The 19,038-nt window shown below is 42.8% G+C and overlaps 3 protein-coding genes across 4 annotated transcripts in view; 2 read left to right on the plus strand and 1 right to left on the minus strand.

Annotated features, from left to right (window-relative positions):
- Window positions 1-10,007, minus strand: part of LOC119285452 (programmed cell death protein 2-like) — a 15,906-nt gene extending 5,899 nt beyond the window's left edge. Inside the window, exon 1 of one of the 2 annotated variants that reach the window (XM_037564724.1) lies at window positions 9,824-10,007. The gene's annotated coding sequence lies outside the window, so the exon portion shown is untranslated. Of the gene's footprint in view, window positions 1-7,155; window positions 7,321-9,823 lie in introns of those variants that run through there. The other variant, XM_037564726.1, reaches the window with a different exon arrangement.
- A 145-nt stretch (window positions 10,008-10,152) lies between these two features.
- Window positions 10,153-15,843, plus strand: LOC119285453. Its single transcript, XM_037564727.1, has 12 exons — window positions 10,153-10,356; window positions 10,443-10,583; window positions 10,681-10,796; window positions 11,037-11,191; window positions 11,885-11,973; window positions 12,089-12,623; window positions 12,818-12,985; window positions 13,298-13,467; window positions 13,599-13,678; window positions 13,763-13,871; window positions 15,342-15,416; window positions 15,511-15,843. The coding sequence occupies exons 1-12, from the start codon at window positions 10,261-10,263 to the stop codon at window positions 15,643-15,645; spliced, it is 1,869 nt and encodes a 622-aa protein (XP_037420624.1). The 5' UTR covers window positions 10,153-10,260; the 3' UTR covers window positions 15,646-15,843.
- A 539-nt stretch (window positions 15,844-16,382) lies between these two features.
- Window positions 16,383-17,342, plus strand: LOC119285454 (pathogenesis-related protein 1-like). The gene is made up of 2 exons (XM_037564728.1): window positions 16,383-16,680; window positions 16,765-17,342. Exons 1-2 carry the CDS (start codon window positions 16,386-16,388, stop codon window positions 17,058-17,060), a joined length of 591 nt encoding a protein of 196 aa, XP_037420625.1. The 5' UTR covers window positions 16,383-16,385; the 3' UTR covers window positions 17,061-17,342.
- The last annotated feature ends 1,696 nt before the right edge of the window (window positions 17,343-19,038 follow it).

Genomic DNA, 19,038 nt, shown 5'->3' on the forward strand with positions numbered 1-19,038 from the left:
ATGAAGTTTCAATGCAATTAAAGTATTTGGGGAGGGGGGGGGGGGGGGGGTGTTGCCTATGTTGTATCTGCAAGCATTTTAGAACCTTTTTCTTTGTGGGTTGTCTTTGTTTGGTAGTATTTGTATCCATTTTATAACCTTTTTTTGTATGTTTTGGGTAGTGTTGCATCTAAGTTGACAGCTGCTTCAAGATTGTAATTTCATTTTAATTACAGTGTAATTTCCTCTGAACTTACAGAGTAAGCATATTGTAATTGTAGTGTTCTTACAGTGTACTTGTAATCACAGAGTAATTACGGTGTAATTTTCAGGGTAATTACACTGTAAATCACACTGCTATTTTACTATAATTACAGTGCAATTTCTCTATAATTTACGATGTTGTTATAGTGTAATTTCCATGGGTAATCACAGTGCAATTTTTACTAGAATATTTACGGTCAGCCCAATTACAGTGTAATTTCAGTAACATTACAGTGGTAATTAGGCTGTAATTCACATTGTCTTTGTTGGGTAGTGTTGCCTCTATTCACGTTGTCAATATATACTGAATCTACCTTTGTGTCAGAAACTAAAAAGCACGGACACGGGGACGGAAAGTTGGGGATACGCATACGGGGATACAGGATACGGCATTTTCCAAAAACAGCCATTCGGGGATACGGTGAGCATATATAAAATAAAATAAAAATATGTCATGTAATATAGAGTTAATACAGAAAATAAAGGAGAAAAAGATTAGAATAGAGATACTGCCCCCATTCGGTTGTGTCTCTTTTATCAAGTGCTTGATTGATTCTTGTCCCCCCATGTCATTGCAAGTTGCATCTTGCAAAACACATCGAACAGTAAAGAAGATTAGAAGAGTTGAAGACATAACCCAGCTGTGCCACTCCCAGATGCCATGCTCTACAAGCATTCATGAGCAGGATGATATTAAGCTAGGAAAAAGAAGCACTGAAGCAGACAAGCAGTACTACACTAGTAGTCTAGTACACTACTACTACAATCTACAGGCATTCAAAGAGCAGCAGCAAGCACAACATCCAGCAGCTTAATGGAAGATCAAATCTGAATAAAACAGGTCAAGAAGTGGAGGAGAGGATGCGAGTTCAGGGATGTCACGATCAGGACTCACAAACATGAGGAACAGAGAGGAATTTACCAACGCTAGCCCCGCTTGAGGAGGAAAGCTAGCTAGGGTTCTATTTCAGAAGGGGAAAGTAGCAGCAAGGCCAACTTGTGGCGGCTAGGGTTTATCCCGATTACAATCGATCCCCAGCTCACAATGAGTCCAGGACTTTATATAAGCAGCCTGAAAGTAAAAAGGAGCAGCGACGGTGCTGGCAACGAAAGGTAAAAAAGTAGCAGTAAAAGGTAATCGATGGATGGCCGTTAGATCAAGATCGTGCGTCTCCTGCGCCGTCTTCCAACTTCTCGCGTACTGCTTCGGAAGGGGGCGCCTGGTCGTCAGATCTTGATCGGGTGGCTAAGAAGGCGCGCAGGCGAAGAACAGCAACTGAATTTGATCTTCAGCAGAACAGGGCGTGACAATACCCCCGGATGAAGACGCAACTTGTCCTCAAGGCGTAAATGCTGGAAAAACTTTCTGTATGAACGCAGCATCCTCCCAGGTAGCTTGTTCAGCTGGTAAGTTGACCCACTTGATTAGCCACTGCACAACTGGAATGCTGATGTCTCCTTGAGGTCTGGGAATGAGCTTCCTCTCAAGTATAGCCTCAGGTTCTAGTCTAATCTGGCCCTGGTCATCCACTAGGGGTAGATAGGGGTGTGGTACAACCTGAGGCCCAATATGCTGCTTGAGCTGACTGACATGGAAAGTGGGATGCAGTTTGCAGTCGTTTGGGAGCAGTAACTTGTAGGCACATCGTCCGATCTTCTCCAGAATTTTGAAAGGCCCATAGTACTTAGAATGAAGCTTAAAGTGTTTGTGAATGCTCAGTGAAGTGTGTCTGTACGGTTGGATCTTGAGATAAACCATAGTGCCCACTTGAAATTCTCTTGGAGTTCTCTTCCTGTCAGCAAATTGCTTCATTCTGGACTCTGCTTTCTGCAAATTTTCCTTGAGCAATTGAGTTACTAGGTCTGTGTTTTGTGCTAATTCATCACTATCCATAGAGATAAATTCAGGGAGACTAGTTTCACCAATAAGTGGAGGAGGGAATCCGTACAATGCCTGGAACGGGGTCATTTTCAGAGAAGTATGGAATGAAGTGTTATACCACCATTCAGCTAAAGCTAACCAGGAGTGCCATTTCTTGGGGGTTTTGAAGGCCATACACCTCAAATATGATTTCAAACACTGATTGACCCTTTCGGTTTGACCATCAGTTTGAGGATGGTAGGATGTGCTCATGTGTAACTTAACTCCCAAGTTTTTGAACAAGGCTTGCCACAGATGACTAGTAAAGATCTTATCTCTGTCAGTTACTATTACTGCTGGTAATCCATGTAACTTAAAGACATTGTCAGAGAATGCTCTAGCCACAGAATGCACTGAGATGGGGTGTTTCATGGATATGAAATGGGCATATTTGGTGAATCTATCCACCACAACTAATATGAGGTCTTTGTTTTCAGAATTGGGCAATCCCTCGACAAAGTCCATACTAATGTGATACCATGCAAAATCAGGCACAGGCAGTGGTTGCAATAAACCTGGATAAGGAGTGTGCTCTGCTTTGTTGATTTGGCAAACCGGGCATGCTTTTACAAAGTTGATCACTTCTTGCTTGAGTCCTGGCCAATGGAACAGTTGGTGGACTCTTTGATAGGTTGCAAATTCTCCAGAATGACCCCCTAGCTCGGATTTGTGGAAGGCCTGTATGATGTCATGCCTTATATTAGTACTGCTGCCCACCACAATTTTGTTCTTATATTTCAGAACACCATTCAGGAATGTGAAATTATTTTTGCTGGTAGCATTGATAGCTATTTCGGCAATTATGTCAGAGCATTTCTTGTCATTCTTATAGGATTTCACCACATCTGATATCCAAGCAGGTTGGATAGTAGAAGTTATCAAACTGCTGACAGCATGTTTAATTCTGGAGAGAGCATCGGCAGCCTTGTTTTCTCTGCCCTTTTTATACTCTACAGTGTATGTGTATCCAAGTAGCTTGACCAACAATTTATGTTGTATTCCTTCGGTAAGTTTTTGCTCCTGGATATATTTCAAACTCTGCTGATCTGTCCTGATAATAAGAGCAGAGGCAGCAAAATAATGTTTCCATTTTTTTAGCGCTTCTAGTATTGCCATGGCCTCCTTGTCATATGTGCTCATTCCTTGTGCCTTGGGCCCAATACTCTTGCTCAGATATGCAAGGGGTTTACCATCTTGCATTAATACTGCTCCCAACCCATATCCACTTGCATCTGCTTCCAAAATGAAAGGCTTTTGGAAATTTGGGAGAGCCAGGACAGGTGCAGTAGTGAGTTTGTGCTTGAGTGTCTGGAATGCTTCCTGTTGGTTTGTTGACCAGACAAAAGAGTCTCTCTTCAAGGAGTCAAATAGGGGCCTGCAGATGGTACCATAGTTTTGTATGAACCTTCTGTAATAACCTGTCAGTCCGAGGAAACCTCTCAGCTGAGTAGTGTTTTGTGGTTCAGGCCAATTAACTACAGCTTGAATTTTTATGGGGTCCGTGGCAACTCCTTCAGCAGTAATAACATGCCCCAGATATTCGACTTGTTGCTGGCCAAAAGTGCACTTGGAAGTTTTTGCATACAACTTGTTCTCTCTCAGGAGATGGAAAACCTGCTTGAGGTGTTGCACATGCTCTTTCAATGTCTTGCTGTAAATAAGGATGTCATCAAAGAAAAAGACCACACATTTCCTTAGCAGAGGTCCTAACACCGAGTGCATCAAGGAATGGAATGATGGTGGTCCATTAGTAAGTCCAAAGGACATTACTAAGAACTCAAATAACCCTATGTGTGTAGAGAAGGCAGTTTTCTCCACATCTTCAGGTCTCATCCTAATTTGGTGGTAGCCACTCCTGAGGTCAATTTTGGTGAAGAATTTAGCTCCATGTAGTTCATCCAGGAGGTCCTCGATCACAGGAATAGGATACTTGTTTTTTATCGTTATCGCATTTAACTTTCTGTAGTCAATGCACAATCTCCATGTGCCATCCTTTTTCTTCACTAAAATTGCAGGGGAAGCATAAGGACTGGAACTAGGTTGTATAACTCCAGTGGCAATTAATTTCTTAATTATTTCCTCCAATGCATTCTTCTGATGATGGGGTAACCTGTAAGGTCTTTGATTTACAATCTTCGCACCTTGTTGGAGAGGTATGGCATGATCACAAGGTCTGGAAGGAGGTAGCTCTGTAGGTTCTGCAAATATATCTGCATATTCAGCTATCAGCCCTTGTATGTCCGTAGGAACTGCTATAGTGGGTTCTGCTTGAGTATCAGTGCAAGTATAGACCAAGAGGAAAATTCCACAGTCAGCTTGTTCCAATAATTTGACCAAATTGGAAGTTTCCTTGATAGTTGCAGCAGATGGGATAGTTTCATCCTTGAAGGTCACTCTATGGCCCTTGCCTTTTGTAATTTTCATGATCATTTGGATGAAATCTAACTCAATTGGGCTGAATTGTTTTAACCAATCAGCTCCCAAAATTATATCATACCCAGATAATTGCAAGACCTTAAAGTCCCCTGTAAATTGCTCTCCTTGAATATTATAAGTGCAGTTATAACAAGTGTGCTGACTCCATAGTACTCCTCCATTAGCTACCTGAACTTTCAGTTTCTTGCTTGTTACTGGTTTATCTGATAGTTTTGCTGCTAGCTCAGATGATATGAAGGTGGCAGAGCTACCACTGTCAATGAGAGCAGTAGCCATAGTATTGCCAATCTTGACATTTACAGTGAAAGTACTTTTGCTGTTTCCTTTGCCTTGAACTGCATGCATGGAAATTTGGAGAACTTCATCTTCCTGTTGTTTTTGGAACTCCACTAGATCTTCCTCACTTTCAATTATATAGATCAGGTCAGGATTTTCAGTAGTTGTAGCTTGCAAGGCTTGTATCATGTTTTTCTGTGTGAGCTTGCAAACTTGTCTATGGCCAGGGGCCCAAACTTCTTTGCACCTCCAACAAACTCCTTTCTGTCTGGCCTCTTGTATAATTGCTTGATTTGGAGGAAGTGTGGCACCAGCAGTAGTTGATTTAGGGGTGTCAAAATTGACCTGTCTCTTTACTCCAAAAGGAGTAAACGTTGCTTTCTTGGGTGGCACTGCAATTTCCATTCTTCTCGCTAGCCACATAGCTGTCTGTAGATCCTTTGGCTTGTGACATTCTAGATGAGCTTTGATATAATCAGATAAGCCTGCAATGAAGCTGGTGACAAAATAATCTTCTGGCAGGGAAGGATTGTCTCTTCCCATCATGTTAAGCAACTTTTCAAACTGTTGGATGTAATGTGTAACTGTCCCAGTTTGAGTGAGGGCATGAAACAGTTTGACATTTTCAGTTACTGAGACTACAGAAAATCTGTCTCCCAAGTACCTACAGAATCTGTGCCAAGGTAATGTTTGAGTGTTATACCCAGTGCCTCTCCACCATTGTACAGCCTCTCCTTTGAGATAGGACACTGCAAAAGCAGTCCTTTGCTCTAGAGGAGTTCTGGCATTGTCAAAATATTGCTCAATTGTCTGTATCCAGTGATCAGCATCATCTCCATCAAATTCTGGTATATTGTATTTGGCTGGTTTGACCACTGCAACATGCTTTCGGTTGTCATTTGCAGTTTGGTTGAAGTTCTTGTGTTGTTTCAGACCAGGGTCAAAACCTTCATCTTCAGAGTAATAATGGCCTTGGTCTTGTTTCTGCAGATGTTGATTTCCCGACTGCTGCTGTCCATAATTAGGGTGTCTGTATGGCATGCACTGAGCTTGCTCGGCTTGATTTTCCTTGCCTGTTTGGTCAGGAACCACTGTGGTTACATGGCCATGAATTCTGTTCTGGGGAACACCTTGGTTGATGCTGCCCTGACCTGGAGATAGTGCTACTTGGCGTGTAGTATTGGGGTTATCCGGTGTAGCAGGTAACGCTGGAGCAGTAGCTTCAGCAGGTTGCTTGCCCAAGAATGGTTGCTCCGCAAAGAATCGATCAAAACTGGACTGTATTTTGCTGAAACTGCCCTGTAGTGTCGCAAAGTTCTTGTTGACTGAATTGGCAAACTCCACAAACTCCTGCTTGTCAGTAGCTCGCTGTTGTTGCAGGGTCTGCACATCTAGCTGTAGGGACTTGAGCTCGAGCTCCATGGTGTCGGACGTCTCGGTGGATCGTGCCATCACAGAGAGGGATTAACGAAAGCAGAGGACTTTCGAACCTTATGGGAGCAGATCGGGGTGGGTTGGGAAGTATCACGCGGCCGCTGTCAACCGAACTCGAGCGCCTTGATCCCCCTTCGCCAATCGCCGCCTCCGTCGCCCGCCTCCAAGGTGGGCCAGAAAGGGTGGGTGGTGGGATTTTAGACCAAGGAATTGCTCCCGGGAAACCACTCCCTGCACCTGACTCACACTCGGGCAGTCTACCGCCACCTACGCCTCCGATGTCCTTCGCCGCCGGAATCTGAAGACGAGGGGAAGGATTTTACCGGCAAGCTGAACTCCTTCTCGCCGTCAAATTCATCACGCCGCCAAGGATGGATGGCTCTGGTACCAATTGTCACGATCAGGACTCACAAACATGAGGAACAGAGAGGAATTTACCAACGCTAGCCCCGCTTGAGGAGGAAAGCTAGCTAGGGTTCTATTTCAGAAGGGGAAAGTAGCAGCAAGGCCAACTTGTGGCGGCTAGGGTTTATCCCGATTACAATCGATCCCCAGCTCACAATGAGTCCAGGACTTTATATAAGCAGCCTGAAAGTAAAAAGGAGCAGCGACGGTGCTGGCAACGAAAGGTAAAAAAGTAGCAGTAAAAGGTAATCGATGGATGGCCGTTAGATCAAGATCGTGCGTCTCCTGCGCCGTCTTCCAACTTCTCGCGTACTGCTTCGGAAGGGGGCGCCTGGTCGTCAGATCTTGATCGGGTGGCTAAGAAGGCGCGCAGGCGAAGAACAGCAACTGAATTTGATCTTCAGCAGAACAGGGCGTGACAAGGGATTGGGGAGGGTTACCTGCCGTCAGGAGAAGAGGCTGCTGCCTCCTGGTGTGGGGGTGTGGTGGCCGGTCGGATCCAAGCGTCGCCGCCGGCGGCGGCGGCGGCTTCGTTCCAGGAGGTGGCGGCTTCGATCCAGAAGAGACTGGGACCTGGGAGTCCCTCGTTGTTGTTTGGAGAGTTGCGTGCGATTCCTGCAAAAATAGGGTTTCGTTTTGGGCCATGGCTGTTTTTGGGCTGGGCCGTATCCCATCCGTGTCACGTACGTGTCCCGCCGTGTCCCTGGGCTTTTTTCTTTTTTTTAATCGAAAATCAGGGGATACTGGGGGATACGCGTATCCAGCCGTATCCCGCCGTGTCGACACGGCCAATCGGCAATTCCTGCCGTGTCCGTGCTTTTTAGGTCAGAAACTTTGCTGTGCACAGGAACAGGAATTTCTGCTTGTCTAGTAATTTCAGCAACTTGATAATAGTAATTTCAGTATTGTTTTGCTATTGTAAATTTTAGCTTCTTTTGCCCTGGTGCTTTTGAAACAAAACTAACCAGTTTCTTTGATTTTTAACTAGAGTGATCTATGCAATACACTCTGTCAAATGGAAAGAATTTGCGATCTCTGCTTTTCATTCTTGTGATTTTACAGGTTCTAGATCTCAAAGAAATGCACTAGGCATGAGCAAAGACATTGGAATTGAAGGACTTTCAGCCTGTGGATCGTCTCTTGTATGATCTTCCATGGTTCTCCCCCGATTAGTTGTTGCGGCTTTGGTGTCCGTCTTTTCCCCAATTGGAATTGAAGGATTTCTGACTTCATGGTTCCTTGTTGGTGTTTGTCTTTGCCCTTTCTTTTTATTTCTCATTTCCTCCATGTAAGTAATTTAATTTCTGCCTTCTTTTTTGGTGTTTGTCTTTGCCATTTCTTTTTTTATTTCTCATTTACAATATATACATTTTTCTTCATATTACTCTTCCTAGTTGCAGCTGTACTTCCCCATAACCGTTCGAAAACATTGGTTTTGTTTCTTTGTTTGTTTGAAGGGAAGAGCCTTTGCTTTCCTTGATCCATCTTTTAATGAGCATTCTGAATTTCACTTGCAGTTTAGTGATTTGCTAGTACATTTTTAATCAATTTGCTTCTAAATTTGTTTCCCTTTTGAAGGCACTGTGTTGTTATCTTTTAAGATTTATCTCTGGTATTTTCTTTTATTCGAACGGATTACACACTTTATAGGATTCTGGGATGCTTTTATTACTCCCATGTTGGTATCTTTTTTTTTCTTCCTTTATTCATGTGAAACCAGGCACACAATTGCGGTGTCTTTATATTCAAGATTATGGAAGTATGGACTGCAAGGACTCAAGTTGTTAACCAATTTTCAAGCGCTGACATTCCGAACTTAAGGACAGAAGTATGCTAATGATAGTTTTTCTGCGAGTTCAACAGGGTGGATAAGTTCTAGACTTCTTGTTACTGATTTCTTTGATGATGTAAGCAATTCTATTTTTTATACTTCAAATTTACAGTAAAGAGGTTCATGATTTCCAGTCTTTTTTTAGTTGTACTTTTGGCTCCAGGTTGCCTAATTTACTGTGCTCGTCTAGATCATTCAGTGTCTCTTGTACTATGTATTTTCAGCTTTTTGGCTCAGTGTTAATTGCTTCCCTTTGTGATGTATATCTTAATGATTGGTCTAATTCTTGTTTGATCCTTTCTTTCAGACTGTGAATTAACAATGATGGAGAAGAAGGCTTTTTTGCATTAGAGAGATGTTAAACTGCTCACACTATGGATAGCGCAGTGCGTATGTTGGTTCAATGTGTGGTCATCTGTATGATAGGCAGTGTGTATGTTGGTTCAATTGTGTCTATAATCCGTAGATGGCACGAGGTACTATACTTGCAAGGTTTTCTTACTATAATTTCAAAGTTTTACACCTGCTTGTCATAGAATGCAAATGGGTCCAGTCCAACCCGCGTACATACATACCAACTCATGACTCGGCGCTGCAAATGGGTGTCTTTGAGACTCGACAAGTTCCGGTCATAATGTCACTGTAATAATCACACAATATGAGTGTAAATTATGCGTAAATACACTATAATTGTAGAAGTTCCAGTTCTAATTTGACTGTAAGTTTTGTGTATCTAGTCTTTAACTTTTAAGATATCACTGTGAGTAGACTGCAAGTTACCAGCAGACTCTAATGGCAGTCTACTTATCACTGTGTTTTTCTCCCAAAAGACTGTAAGTAGGCTGTATGTTGATGCAAGACCTACAGAGGGTACGTTGATGGATCAGTAGGCTTTTTCTTGGATGTGGTATTGCGATAGTTGTAGCTCACATATGTTTGAAACCGGGTCTAGTTCCAACCCGATTAGGATTGGCCTTTCTCCTGATGACATACACACAGCGGAGATGCACAAAAAAGGGACACACAAATACATACAAGTGTCGTTCTTTATTGGTTGGAAAACTTGACTGATGTCCAATTGATTTTCAGTCAAACGTCAAATATACACTCCCTATGTCTAACATATTCAAAATTGAGACAGGCATATGCACTTGCCTCTTCACACGCCATACTCTACTTCCAATTCAGCAGCAAATGAGAATCGTTTCTAAATTTGCTGCACGTCGCCGTGAAAAATACTACGCGGAACGAAAAAAAACCAGGAAAAAAAATCATACTTGGCCGCTGAAGGTCGCGGCGGCGAGCCGGGGCAGGCGTGGCGACGCGGTTGAAGTCCAGCAGTACCCACGGGCAGGGGTGTCAGCGTGGTTGAATTCACGGTCGAGGGTGCCGAGCTGCTTCTGGTACCGAGGAGCAGCAGCCGTCGAGGTCGCGGGGGGGATGGCGGCGGGGGCAAAGAAATAGGCGAAACGGTTTGCTGTTTCTGTTTGGGTGGATGGAAGGAAAACCCTAGCCCGTCCTCCTGGTCCGGCTCAGCCGCGTCCCAAGCGCCACGAGGCGAAACCGACCGGGGTCGCGCCGAGATAGATAGGCCCAGACCACTCTCTCGACGGGAGCTCCCTCAAAACCCTCCCCCTGCCGCGCCGCCGCATAAACCCTTTTCTCCCTCCCCACCCGCCGCCGCCGCCGCGACGACCAACCGCCCAGCGCGGCCATGGCGCCGGCCCCCGCGCCGATTCGCGACCTCCTCACCTCCTTCAGCCCCTCCTCGGACTTCCTCGCCCTCTCGTCCGGCGACGGCCGCATCAAGGTGCGGAATCAAACGCTGCCTATCCACGCCGGAGCGGCTCGGGTTGCCGCTTCCTTTGTTAACCCGACGGTTTGCCTCTGTCGCAGGTATGGGACGCCGTGCGCGGCCACTTGCAGACGGAGTTCGCCGACATCCCCGCGGTGGAGGTCGGGGCGCTCCCCGAGACGAAGCGCGGCCACCTCGCCCTCGACTACACCTGCATGAAGTGGGTACAACTCTCCACCAAGGTGAGGAATCACTCCCATTTCTCCAGCTGTTGCTGTCTGGCGCTGTGCCCGTGTGTTCGTGTGCTGTGCGTCATTGCTCGTGTTTTTTGCCTAGCAGAAGAAGCGGAAGGCTGGGAGTTCGCTGCTCGTGCTTGGGACGGGCAGTGGCGATGTCCTTGCGCTCGATGTTGCTGCGGGCCAGTGGAAGTGGAGGATCAGCGATTGTCATCCTGGGTATGGCTGGTGGTTCAGTGCATTTGTGTCATGCTGGGAGGGGAACCTCGCTGTTCATTTGTGGAAACCACATTTTCTTAGTACGAAATGTACATAATACCATGTCAATTACGAAATTCCTTTTGACGCATTGTTTAAGCACATACCCACAGCTGTAATCTTGGCTTTGTTTGCTATTTCCTGTTGAGCTTAGGCTCAGATGTGTTCACTTATGTCGGTGTGTGTTTTGTATTTATTCAGGGGTGTGACAGCAGTGGCATACTCGAGGCATGGGCGTAGTGTGTACACAGCAGGCGCTGATGGCATGGTCTGTAAGATTGATGCCTCAGATGGATCTGTTGCAGGGAAATTTAAATCTTCCTCAAAGGCAATATCTGCATTGGCAGTTTCATCAGGTATCTCTTCTTGATTTATATATCTATTTTCAGTGTTTCACTATTCTCTATGTTGCTAAATCATCCATGTCTTGCTTTTTCATCTGCACTATGGATGTTTTTGCATCTGTGTTATGATTTCTCTTTCAGACATAGTTTAACTGCTCTGAGTTACCCTTACAACAGTAAATAGTTGATGATCGTAATTACCTTTATATTCAACAAATAGATATTAACCATCTTTTATCCATGTTATATCATGTTGGCGCCCTCATGGTGTTGGCCATGTCATGGCCTAGAATCTCTAAATGATCTCCACAGTTTGCTTTTCAAACTATAATGGTAATGATCTATTCGAAGTAGAGATGGAAATGCTACACACCTATTATCTACCAGACACATGGATCCATTTAAAGAAAATCCCACTGTCCTGAAAAATGCCGCTTTTACTTGTTTATAATCCTTTTTTTGTGAAATCCGAACTTTATCTATCTGTTTATATGATATATGCGCAAATGTATGATATTGTTAACATTATATGTATCCTTCGAGCTAAGGGTCTTTTAGTATATAATATATGTCTGTATGTGTATTAATCTTATGCTGCAATGAGGCATGCATGCCCATTTTGTTTTGCTTGTATCTGCTCTCCATACCAATCATTTCCACCCCAGTTCAAAGAAATGAAATGCACTTTGTATTTGATCTTATCAGATGGAACAGTTTTGGCAACAGCAGCTGGTCAGTTGAGGACCTTTGACGCTTCTGACAACAAAAAAATTCAAAAATTCTCTGGGCATCCGGTGAGTGTCTTGTATGCCCTCCTGAACTTTGATCCTCTTCTGAATTTGTTATCTTTTCAATTGTATTGCTTTTTCTAAGTGCACACCTGTTGCTATTGACTACATGAATATTTAGGTGTCTGTGAGAAACATGATTTTTAGTAACAATGGCGAATATGTTCTGTCATCTGGAGTTGGGGAACGCTATGTTGCCATTTGGAAGTTGGGCAGTGGTAAAAGTCAGAGTTCAAGCTGTATACTCTCTATGGAACACCCAGCAATCTTTGTGGACTGCATGTGTTCAGGTACTAATGCTACTGAAGGAGAAATAGATGTGTTGGCTATCTCTGAGGTTGGTATCTGCTATTTCTGGTCTGGGAATAACATGGATGACTTGCGCAATAAGAAGCCTACTAAGATTGCCTTGTCCGAGTCCTCCCTTTCAAGAATGAATCAGGATTTCACGATATTTGCCGCAAAACTTCAAGGAATAGATGGACCTAATTCGGCTCATGTCCTTCTGGCATATGGATCCGTGGTGAAACCATCTTTCGATAAGCTGCTGGTTTGTTATGGTAAGGATGTTAATTTGGGTGTATCTGAAGATGGAGTTCTCTTACCTACAGTTCAACCCACCACGCACCAGAAAGGTCAATCTGCTAAAACAAAAGGTATGCTAATGTTCATCAGTTATGGTGGTAATTCACCTTATGTATTATTTATTTATATGAATATCCGAATGGGTCAACCATTCAAACCCTGTTTAAAAATGGGGATTTTGGTAGGAATTTTATTGTCACCGCCTTCATTTGAGAAGGTTATTAATGGCGAATCTTGGGCTGAACTTTGTCTGTTTCTTTTGTAGTAACTATCACTGCTCTAGACCGGGCGAATGCAGAAGATGCCATTCTTCCTCTTCCGAAGCTTCATACACAAGAAAAGAAAAGGAAACATGGTGTAACAAAACCGAGTGGCGTCAAACTTGCGATTGATAGTGACCTTGGTACCACTTCAAGGTTGACCGAGAAAAGAGGTAAATTATCTCTTGCCATGTCTTCTCCTCTTCTGCAAGTGATGAAACACAACAAACAGTTGGAGTCTACATAAGCTATTAACTGCAGGGGCATAACCTTGTTTTGTTCTCCACGTGGGACGATGTAGCAACTAATTCTGTGACAACTTGAGTAATGTATTGCTATTTATTAGCATATTTGAGTTTTATGCTACTTTTTTGTAGGGAGAACCAGGATGTGCCTGTTATATTTACTATTCCAAATCATTTATTTTCAGAATGTTCTAATATACAGCTTGATCACATCACTAAAAAGCCATTTTCCTTATTTAGTTCCGGTGCAAAGAATTGAAAACGACAGCATATGCATTGAAGATCTGATGAGGAAATATGGTGTCATTGATCAGAGTCTCGTCGGCCATCCTGACATGGCCACTAAAATCTTATCAGATCTGTTTAGTAGCAGCGGCATGACAATTGACGCTAATTTACCCAGCAAGAAGGTTTGTGGTAACTCAGTTTCAGTTTAAAGTTCTATCACTGTTCGCATCTTTACTATGTGCGTGTAGCTATCGAAGTTAATTTGTTGATGTGAAGGGGTACAATTTTGATGTTGTGTTCTGTTGTTCAATAGATTCGAGCACATCTAAGATCTTTAAAGCCTGGAGATGCTTGCAAGCTTCTAGAGAATTTAGTATGTGCATGGAGATCAAGGTGCTCTGCATCCATGTCTTTCACCATTGCACATTTTCACCGCTGTGTATTCTGTGTTGGTTGCTGATATGTATCTCTCGACAGATCTGGTAGCGCTGAGCTTGTTTTGCGTTGGATATACTGCTTACTAGTAATTCATGGTCGTTTTATCCCCTTGGAGAAATCAAGAAAACTAATTAGCGACCTGGAGAAGGTAATATTTCTTCTTACCACTTAGCAGTACTAGTTGGAGCTTGTTGCATTGCATATCTCTATATGTCTGTTTGTTTCTCCCATGAGCTTTGTAGATCATTCGAAACATACCCCCTCAAATAGGGGTGACATTGTCTAGATTTGTAGTTTAGGTATGTGAAAATCTTATGTTTTTTGTTTCATTTTTCTTGATATTAGACTTGAGTTTCCAAATAGATGACAACAAACTATTGTCGTTCTATTGGCATCTTAATGAGTTGCAAAGGTTTAAGTACTTATGTGTAGTGTATTATGGAGTACTAGTGTTCTTGTTATGGAGAAGGGTTGTGCTATAGCGACTGACCTATATGTTTGGTACTCCCTCCGTCCCATAATATAAGAGCGTGTTTGACACTACACTAGTGTCAAAAACACTCTTATTTTATGGGACGGGGGGACTATTAGATAATGCACAACGAGGATTACATATTTCAAACTTAAGACCATCATATACAATCAGGGTAGTTTAGCTCTAGCTCAATAAGAATTTTGCTTTGTCATACACAAGTATAACAGAATTTAAGTAACTGTGTATATATGCACTGACCACTGCACCATGTTCAGAATGTTCGTGATGTACTCCCTCCGTTCCTAAATATAAGTCTTTTTAGACATTTCAAATGCACTACAACATACGGATGTATGTAGACATATTTTAGAGTGTAGATTCACTCATTTTGCTCCGCATGTAGTCACTTGTTGGAATCTCTAGAAAGACTTATATTTGGGAACGGAGGGAGTAACTGTTATTGTAGTTTCCTGGCAACCTCTTTGAGAAAGATGTATCAATGGTGGCGAGAACTCACCTGCTGCAGTTGAACTGACTGTGCACATTCAAATTGGCCTACAGGAAACCTATTAGTGAAAAGCCCACATGCAAACTCACAATTGTAACCTTCTATAGTCAGTGTGAAGAGCACAGTCTGGAAGGTGAAACACATTATTTTGCTGATGATATTTGCCCCTACACTTGTATAGCTTAGATCTTGAATTTCCATGTCATCTTTGAAAGATGGATTTTCATTTAGGATCTCAAGTTGTATCTGTAGTTGGCAGTGGCAAGTTTTAGGATCACATTGAGCAGATGATCATAGAGTTAAAGATAAATATGGGAGATGGTAGTTAAAATTAGTAAATACTGCTGCCATGTGTTTTTGCTTTGTAATCTATTTAGGAGAGAAATGCAACATCAGTGCCTTGCCTTATTTGGATTACACAATCGATTTGAATAAGCTACCAACCAATGTGGTTAAAGTTGATATGCCAACTACGGGACTGTCTTTGTCTGCTGGATGTTTGGCCATGAATTGACCAAAATATGACCTCAGTTGGCATGCCACTAATCTAAGCACAAACAGATACGGGCCATCCGATCAACACTACTAAAATAAGCCGAAGAGCATAAAAAGTAGAACTGATCGTTCTTTTGCAGATGTGTGCAGAAAGATACACAGCAACTGAAGATTTACTGAAGCTTTCTGGTCGTCTTCGGCTGATAATGGCACAGGTTTACATCCATTTACAATGCTGAAGAAGTTAGTAGTTAGTCCTACTGCTACAGTTATGAATGATATAGTTATTATGTGTTTCAATTTCCTTAGGTTGATAAGGATGTGAAAGATGTATCGTCTAAGGCCGCAGTCCAATCTGATGAAGATGAAGAAGACGAAATTGATGAAATGGTGTATGGTGAAGACGTGGATTTGTCTGAAAATAGTGACAATGATGCTGAGTAGGATCGCAGCATTGTTGGCATGCCTCGGAGAAACTTTGCGACTGTGTGTACGGTGAAGATGTATTTTTCAAGCTTAGAGCCTGTAGTCGAGTTTGTAAAACTGCGCAACGACTGGAAGGTTGCACATAATTTTGACAACAGGAGGTGATATCTGAAAGGCATTCTTGTAAGGAAACTTATCCTATCTGTGCATCCGAGAGACTTTGTGCATCTGAACTGCAGGCGCAACATTGAAACAGTGACTAATTTGAAGCGCGTCTTCTGCAATAAGTCCCCTTGGATTAAAAGACAGTCGGCGGCTCTTCACAAGAGCATTGTACTACAAGCAACGGAGATCACACAGAAGTGGACGCGCTGTGTGTGGTCGTCGCTCGCGTCGTCGGCGTCCTATATGCATTACTTCAGTGTTTCTTCGTTCCAACCACACCAACCCCAAGTATCTATATCTTGCTTTTGATTAGGAGACTATGAGTCCGTCATTCTTTTTCTTTAACTAAACATTGTAGAACAATTTGCTCACGCGGACCGTGGTGCCAATTGGACAACACATTCTTCTCCGTTAACTAAATATATTGAAAAAATGTCGTGCTTTCAGACCCTGTAATGATAAAAGCTTAGCTGACCGACGGTGCCGTCCAATTTGGAAAAACTCGACCCTGGCTTGGCGCCTTCACCAGCCCCCACTACTCACCACACCTATCCGTTCAAGCTTCACCAACCCCCACCTTGGAACCTCTATTTATGGCGCTCACTTCCGCACTCCAGGAAACCAAGCAGCCCAGTGCGCCATTACAACAGCCACAGCTCAACACATCACTTGCACCGGTCGAGTCCTTGATCATCACAGCAATGGCCTTCACCGACAGCTGGACCCACGAGATCGAATCGCCGGTCGCCGCGTCGCGCCTCTTCCGTGCCGGCGTCATGGACTGGCACACACTGGCCCCTAAGCTCGCACCGCACATCGTCGCCAGCGCCCACCCCGTCGAGGGCGAAGGCGGCATCGGCAGCGTCAGGCAGTTCAACTTCACCTCAGGTACCACGCGTCACGCACAATTCATGTCAGCTTCAGTCTGGTACACATCCTGGGTCAAAGCATAACACGCAGCTGATCTTGCAGCCATGCCCTTCAGCCTCATGAAGGAGAGGCTCGAGTTCATCGACGCCGACAAGTGCGAGTGCAAGTCCACCCTCATCGAGGGCGGCGGCATCGGCACCGCCATCGAGATGGCCACCTCGCACATCAAGGTGGAGGCGGCGGCCAACGGCGGGAGCGTCGTCAAGGTGGAGTCGACGTACAAGCTGCTGCCGGGCGTGGAGGTGAACGATGAGATCACCAAGGCCAAGGAGTCTGTCACGGCCATCTTCAAGGCCGCCGAGGCATACCTCGTCGCCAACCCGGACGCCTACAACTGAACCAGTTGAGAGGGAACATACATGATTATGGTTATGATTATGCTGTCCCTGGTTTGATTTTTGTGTGCTTTTTTCCCGATCTAATAAAGCCGCTCCAAACTCAAGTAGTGACGCGGGAGCATTGAGCAGAGTGTGGAGTTGACAAGTTAAAAGGTCGTGTATTCAGTATTTGTAACTATCAAAGGGTGCCATGCTGTTGTTTGATGATGTTGTTGCTTGCTTATGTATCTTCCTCATGGTTTTGCCCGGAAATAAAAGGAAATATTTGTTTGCTTTACTGAACATAATTTCGTTTGCTCTTTTCAAATAGGAAGCGACAGTGTGTTGGCATTTTCCATTTTGGCATCACCTTTTTCTGGCAAGTGCATCTGTTTATGCCCTTGTTGGCGAGGATCCAGGTCCAAGTTTGGCTCATTTACAAGTCGGTGTTCTCTCTGCTAATGAAATGAATGCCAGCAACAGCTGGATCTTTCAAAAAAAAAAAGAGTCGGTTCGAAAAGAAAATCAGGATGCTAGCTTGATACTCCACAATTTAAGACTGCAAGACGTCTAGATAGATAAAAACTTCTTAAAGATAAAGTTAGCTTGATATGCTTAACTATAGGATATTAAAAAATAAAATTATAGAATTTATTGGTATTTTCATTCGATCATTATAGACTTTATTATTTGTTAATAATTTGAGGATTAATATTTCACTAAGGGGAACATAGAGTCAGAGTAAATAAAATTGCTAATTCTGATTAGAAAAAAAGAATAAATATCAAGCGTTATAGTATAATTTTGAATACTATAAAAAAGTAAGACGGGAGGTGGGGGAGATAAAAACTTTTGGATATATTGATTCGGTTTGAATTGCAAATACATCAAGGATAGAATCAATTCAATTCTGAATTGCAATAAGCAAGCGAGGTCTCTCAAATAGAGTCGAACTGAACTGCTAGACTACGTTGAGTGATGAACTCAATGATTCAAAAAAAAACCCTAAGAGATGGATGAAATTACACAAGGAATCCTGGTCTCAAAGAAGAGGGAAATGGGGATATGGCGAAATCGGTAGACGCTACGGACTTGATTGTATTGAGCCTTGGTATGGAAACCTGCTAAGTGGTAACTTCCAAATTCAGAGAAACCCTGGAATTAAAAAAGGGCAATCCTGAGCCAAATCCGTGTTTTGAGAAAACAAGGGGTTCTCGAACTAGAATACAAAGGAAAAGAATAGGTGCAGAGACTCAATGGAAGCTGTTCTAACGAATCGAGTTAATTACGTTGTGTTGTTAGTGGAATTCCTTCTAATTCTAAATTAGAGAAAAGGAGGGGTTTTATACCTTATACATTTAATAAACACGTATAGATACTGACATAGCAAACGATTAATCACAGAACTCATATTATATTATAATTATAATATAGGTTCTTTATCTTTTTTTAAATGAAATTAGAAATGATAATGATTATGAAATAAAAAACTCATATCATAATTTTTTTTCATTATCGTGAATCCACTCCAATCGAATATTGAATAATCAAATTCTTCAATTCAAATTCAAAGTTTTCGAGATCTTTAAAAAAGTGGATTAATCGGACGAGGACAAAGAGAGAGTCCCATTCTACATGTCAATACTGACAATAATGAAATTTCTAGTAAAAGGAAAATCCGTCGACTTTATAAGTTGTGAGGGTTCAAGTCCCTCTATCCCCAAATCCTCTTTTATTCCCTAACTATACAATATTATTATTATTTATCCTCTTTTTTTTCTTTTTATCAATGCACTTCTTTTTCTTTTTATCAATGTAATGGGTTTAAGATTCATTAGCTTTCTCATTCTACTCTTTCACAAAGGAATGCGAAGAGAACCCAATGGATCTTATCCTATTCATTGAATAGATTTCTTTTTTATTAGAGTATCGGCAAGAAATCTTGGTTATTCACTCTATTTTTAAGTTTTATTTAAGTAAACCATGCACAATGCATAGG

The sequence above is a fragment of the Triticum dicoccoides genome, chromosome 4A (genome assembly GCF_002162155.2).
Source record: "Triticum dicoccoides isolate Atlit2015 ecotype Zavitan chromosome 4A, WEW_v2.0, whole genome shotgun sequence".
Lineage (NCBI taxonomy): Eukaryota > Viridiplantae > Streptophyta > Magnoliopsida > Poales > Poaceae > Triticum > Triticum dicoccoides.

Excerpts from the sequence above, each read along its gene's own strand:
- LOC119285453 (XM_037564727.1), top strand. The coding sequence starts at position 10,261 with ATGGCGCCGGCCCCCGCGCCGATTCGCGACCTCCTCACCTCCTTCAGC. Across the intron at positions 10,797-11,036 it reads ATCAGCGATTGTCATCCTGG|GGGTGTGACAGCAGTGGCAT; the intron begins GTATGGCTGGTG and ends GTATTTATTCAG. Across the intron at positions 11,974-12,088 it reads AAAAATTCTCTGGGCATCCG|GTGTCTGTGAGAAACATGAT; the intron begins GTGAGTGTCTTG and ends ATGAATATTTAG.
- LOC119285454 (XM_037564728.1), top strand. The coding sequence starts at position 16,386 with ATGGCGCTCACTTCCGCACTCCAGGAAACCAAGCAGCCCAGTGCGCCA. Across the intron at positions 16,681-16,764 it reads GCAGTTCAACTTCACCTCAG|CCATGCCCTTCAGCCTCATG; the intron begins GTACCACGCGTC and ends CTGATCTTGCAG.